General features: G+C 55.5%; 1 protein-coding gene across 1 annotated transcript; it reads left to right on the top strand.

Annotated features, from left to right (window-relative positions):
• Positions 1-302: 302 nt before the first annotated feature.
• Positions 303-4,822, top strand: PEX16 (peroxisomal biogenesis factor 16; the record flags this gene model as incomplete). The annotated part of the gene is made up of 9 exons (XM_010161177.1): positions 303-379; positions 1,107-1,240; positions 1,549-1,655; positions 2,139-2,219; positions 2,688-2,840; positions 3,176-3,248; positions 3,545-3,664; positions 3,874-3,938; positions 4,764-4,822. Coding segments are annotated over 9 exons (869 nt in total), but the record flags the coding sequence as incomplete, so codon positions are not given.
• Between the last annotated feature and the right edge of the window lie 755 nt (positions 4,823-5,577).

Here is a 5,577-nt window from a genome sequence, read left to right as displayed (position 1 = left end):
CACACGTTGTCGGAACTGGGTAGGTGGGCAGCGAGGAGCTGGGGGGGCGTGGGGCACCGGGACGGCCTGGCCCCCGCCGGCTGCAGGGCTGGTGGTGTGCCTTTGCGTGGGTGCGTGTGGGGCTATTCCCCGGACTCCTTGTTTTCCTGGTGCCTGGCTGCATCCCCCAGCAGCCCGCGGGAGGAATCTGCGTGTCTTGTTGCACTTCTTCCCTCATCCCATCCCGGGGAGAGGTAGCGGTTCCAATTTGGTTTGCATCCTGTGCGTCCCATAACTGTGGTGTCCTTCTCTTCCTTTTCCAGTGTACTCTGCCTCCAGTCTCCTGGTGCTATTAAACGACTGGATTCTCCGAAAGGAGCTGCAGCAAAGCCTGCCTGTGGTAAGGCTGGAGTGTGTGGGAGGAGGATTTGGGACACATGCTTTCTTCCTTGCAGAAGCTTTCAGGGAGTGTCTGTAGAAACTTTGCTGTGGCTTCTCTCTGCTGTCAGGTATGTAGAGGCTAGAGGCAACCTCTGAATGCAGGTGAACAGCAGCCCTGCCCTGTAGCTCCTGGCTTGGAGGAGTGGCCAGAGAATTCCCCACGCCACAGAAATCAGGCCCTGATCTGCACCAGGCGCTTCAGCGCTTTTTTGGGAAGCTCAGACCTCGAGATAGGCAAAGATGTTGCCAAACAACCATTGTGGTTTCCAGAGCAGTGGCTCTGGAGCACTGAAGCTCTGATTCCATCCCGCAGACTCTTCCTTTGCCACACTGGTATTGAGCAAAACAAATACAACCACCTCATTCGACGTCTCTCTTGCAAGAGCCCCAGGCTGGCTCCCAGCACTTCTCTGACCCTTTGGGGAGCGAGGAGGAGGGAGGGTTTTTTTCCAGTCAGGCCTCTTCTGTTGCAAGCCTGGCTGCTGTGTGGGTTTGGGTGTTGGCAGCTCTCTGGCTGGAGCACCGGGTGTGTGACAGACAGAAATACAGAAGACTTGCTTCTCTGGCTGTCAGAGCCCAAAGTGCTTATTTCTGAGGGTTCCACCAGACTGGGCGGTGCTTCTGACCCATTTAACTTCCAAGCAGAACCTGCATCCTGTCCCCCTCCTCCCCTCTGTGTTTTGCAGTCACTGACCCAGCAGAAGCTGCTGACCTGGCTGAGCGTGCTAGAATGCGTGGAGGTCTTTGCAGAGATGGGGACAGCCAGGGTGTGGGGGAAGATGAGTCGGTGGACTATCATTGTCCTCATCCAGCTGGCTAAGTAAGTGTCGCAGACAGACGGGAAGAGACAGTGTGTGCTCGGAAAGGGGATCTGGATGGGGACTTGGGCAGTACCCCAGGAAAAATGTCCAAGCGGGACTGAGCCTCCGGTCCCTGTGGCTGGGGGAATTTGGAGCCCCACAGTGTGCTGGCTACTGTGCCACGAAAGGGGACGTTTACCTCTCTCACCTTGCCAGCTTCCATGAGCAGGCCTGAGTGTCTCCCTCTTCTGTGGAAGCCACCTTTCCAGTGCAGCAGGAACCTCGCTCCATAGCCTGGTATTGAAGGCTTCCATGTGTCTGCCCACAGAGCCATCCTTCGTCTCCTGCTCCTGCTCCGGTACAGAGCCGGCATCCAGACATCTCCTCCCATTGTGCCGCTGAACAGGGAGCAGCAGCAGCCTCTCCACCCCCAAGGTGAGCCCACGGTGCTGTCATCGTTGGCTCGGTTCCTTGCTGGGCCACATGTCTTGCCCTGCTGGGAATTACTCATCAGAGCAGCAGTTTGGGCGGCACAGGGAATTGTAAGGCTTCAGCACAGGAAGCTGGACGTCTTACCCTTTGCAGAGGATGGGTTAGTGACAGGGTTGTCCTACAGCATGGAAGGAGGGGGTGCAGGAGTCTAAGCCTGGAACCACTGACTGAACTGTGAGTCAAGCTGTGTGTGTCCCAGTCTGGCAGCGAGGAAAGGGATCCTAGGCCTGGGCAACGTCAGGCAGCCTTACCTTTTCACCCTCTGACAGCTCTGTGTGGCATTAGGCCCTTCAGGATGGTCTGGTTTGCATGAGGTTTGCCTTTCAGACTGGTCGTCTTGGTGGCAATGTAGAGAAGGGTGCTGCCAGCTCTGGGATGAGGCGTGTTCCTTCGGGGCCTGACCCCTGTGGCTTTTGTGTCCTGCAGGCATTGAAGACAACTGCTCAGAGAAGGATCAGACATACGTTGGCAAGCGTTCCAGCCGCGTTGTGCGCTCTCTCCAGAGCAGTAAGTAGCTGAGCCCATTCCTGTCCTTGCCTGAGCTGTTTGTGCTCTGTGCCCTTTATGTGTCACCTGGGCATGGGCAGTACAGAACAGAACGGTGTATTGGGATATATCCTGCCAGTCACTGGGCCCTGTGGATGGGGAGGATATCGAAGCAACGGGGATTCGGGCACATGCTGCAAGGGAGCACTTAGAGTTGTGTTTTCCCAAGCGAGCTGTGCAACTGAGACAACGCTTCTATATGTCTATGCATTGGGGAGCGCGGGCCGTAGAGTACCTCTCCCTGCTCTGTCCCCCCGGAGTCAAAGCTCTGAGGGTGCAGGTCAGCCGCAGAAGTTGCTGCACGCGCGGTTCTTCAAGCTTTCCCGTTCCACACCTTCATGGTGTAGAAAGCAGAGGGTGTGAGGTGGTGTGAGGAAGTGCGATAGGAAGGTTTTATTTGTGTTGGTGACCAGATCTGCTTGTTTTCAGCCCCATCCCTGCAGTCCCGGCACTGGGGATCCCCCCAGCAGAGGGAGGAGTTGCAGAGCCGAAGAGCGGAGGAGATGAACCAGCCTCCCACCCCTCTGGGTCTCCAAGCAACCATTGCAGAATCCCTCTACATTACCTGCCCTCTGCTTCACCGTATCCTGCCCTGGCTGTGTGCGGGCAACGCGCTGTACCCCGGTTGCTGTCGGAAGGTGCTGCGGGCTTGGCCTTGAAGCAGGGCAGTGCCACGCTGGGTTTCTCGCTCCCTGCGGCCGCTCTGCGGAGGCAGGGGCCTCAGGACTCCTCCCTTATACCTCAGCCGCCGGAGTTGTGGGTGGAAGTCCTCCCGCCCCTTCCCTGATACCCCCAGCACTGCCAGGAGTGGATTCTCCTGGTCTCAGCAGAGCTTTGCTGGTACCTGGGGGATCCCTTGACTGTGTGCCTCTTGCCAGGCGTCTCTGGTTCCTTCCATTCCTTAACTGTGTTCCTAGTATTGAGTTTAGGAGTGTGGGGCCAGAGATTGTGGAAACCCTGGATCCTCTCAGCAGTTGTGGACATCTCAAGGTCAGTCTGAGGAAGAGTCTTTGCAGGTGCTTGAGGTTGGTGGTGGCTGAGCATCACACTTCCCCCTGTTCCCCAATCCTGGGCGGGCCCTACTTAGAGAAATACGCCCAGGGTTGGGCTTTAGCTGGGAGACTGACACATTCAGGTATCTTCTGCAACGCCTACAGTGCTCTGCATTCTGAGCTGGTGCAGCCTGCGCTGCCTGGAGCTGAGAACGGAGGGCGTTTAGAAACCCGCTTTCTTTTCCCTGCTGGCTGCTGTTGCCGTGAGTTAGCTCTCTGCCCTTCTCCTTCCAGTCTGAGCTTGATGAGCAATCTGAAAGACCTGAACAGGCGAGAGCGAGTGGAGCTGAGGCGACGAACCCTCCTGCTGCTGTACTACCTGCTGAGATCTCCTTTCTATGACCGATATTCAGAGTAAGTGGCCCCTGCTGGGCTTTTGCTGAAAATGTCCCTTTTAACAGAAATAGTGTCAGGGGACTGGGGGTGCAGATCTGAGGAGGTCTGGGTGCCTGTGACTGGCTTAATCTGAGCCCTTGCCTTACAGCTGCCACTGCTGTTTGTGCATCCAGCAGCTGGGACAGGAGGTGTCCCGCTGGGCTCATTCATACTCTCTCCCTTCCTAGGGGCTGGATCCTCCACCTTCTGCGTTTGTTGACTGATCATGTGCCTGGAGTTGGCTTTGTCACCCGTAAGTGGGCCCCACTGCTATATCCCCGTTTTATGTTGGGTGGAGAGATCAGGGGAGTTGGGCAGAACATTTGTCGATTGGTTTCCAACCTGAGGAGGGAATTGGGAAGTTCCTAAGTGGGTGCCTACAGGGATTGACCTAGACAGGAGCCGATTGTAAATCAAAGGGCTGAACCAGGTCTGTCTTCTAGTCCTTCACCAGAGAATCCCTCTATTATGGGCCAGAATTCTACCTTCCCCTCTTCCCTGCTGACGCAAAGCCTTTTGTGGAGTGATTCATGGCAGCGACGTGGCATTAGATCAGCCTGGAATTGTGGGATTGTCCTTTCTTTGGGGAGTTCACAGAGCTGGCTAGCTCAAGAGCCGCTTCCTCCAGTTAGTAACTTTGGAGCAGCTTTGGAACCTGCCTTCAGCCGTGTGCTGCATAAGCATTTTCACTCTACAGCAGTTGCTTCTGGGCCTGCACCTGCTGGTTACTGCTGAGCTGCCTTCCCTCTTCCCTGTGCTGCAGCAGTGTCCTCGTGACTCACTGCACGCGGGTTATCCGTGTCCGCTCTGAGGGAGTGGTGTCCCATGCCGTGGCCGGGCTGACCACCGTTCACACCCTGCTTGGTCCTGCTCCGATCTCTGGCACCACATCCCAAAGCTGTCTCCCAGCTTGGCAAAAGATGGCAAAAACGGTTGTGTTCTTGGGTTCATCCCAGTTGTATAACCGGAGATTTGGGATTGTTGGGTGTCGTAACGAGAAGGGGGGCCGTAGCCCGTATACGTGGAGCTTCGAAGCCTTGCCTTTCTACGTGTGTGATCCCTCTGTTCTCTGTTTCAGGGCCACTGATGGATTACTTGCCTGTTTGGCAGAAAATCTATTTCTATAACTGGCGTTGACGAGAAGATGATTCTCCGCCAAGATCGTGGCTGGCCATCTCTAAGGAGGACAGGCAGGCTGGGGGAGGAGTGTCGATAATGTCTCGTGTTCAGTTAAACCCATGTTCAGTTAAACCCGTGTTCAGTTAAACCCACCAAGGAGAAGCTCCTGTTCTGCAGCGTGGGGAGGGGTTTGTACATAACTCTTTAACAGATCCAGCCGTGAGCGATGGACACCACATGCACGGAGAGACGCTGGCCACCTCTTTTCTCCGGACCGTTGTGTGGCTGCAGCGATGGTGATGGGACAGCCTCTTTTTTTTTTTTTTAAGCACTTATTTTTCTCCTTTTGTATGGCTGCACTGTACTAAAGCCAGGCAGCGCAGCGTTTTGTTTTTTGGAGAGCGTTGTCTCCCACCTCACGGCGCTGAGATGGACCTGCAGCCTGCTTGTGTCAGCTCTGCCGGCTCCATCTGCTTGGAGTGGGCTTGTTTGTCAAATAAACTGACTAAAGGGAAAGAACTGAGCTGAAGGACCTCTCTTCTCCTGTTTCTGTGGATCCCCTTGAGGGTGGTTGCTCTGTCAGGAAGAGCAGCGTTTGCAGTTGTCTACCCTGGGATATGCCCTCCCTGAGAAGCCTTTCGCTCCGGCCTGTGCCAGGCAGGGCTCCACGTGTTGCTCAGCCAAAGGTGCCTGGTTCAGTCCCATTTGACCAGATTGCACACAACAAAATACACCTCTGAGGAGTATTGTCAGTGGGACTGACTGAATCGTAA

Source organism: Eurypyga helias, unplaced genomic scaffold, assembly GCF_000690775.1.
Source record: "Eurypyga helias isolate BGI_N326 unplaced genomic scaffold, ASM69077v1 scaffold18871, whole genome shotgun sequence".
Lineage (NCBI taxonomy): Eukaryota > Metazoa > Chordata > Aves > Eurypygiformes > Eurypygidae > Eurypyga > Eurypyga helias.
This window is presented reverse-complemented; position numbering and strand designations above follow the sequence as displayed.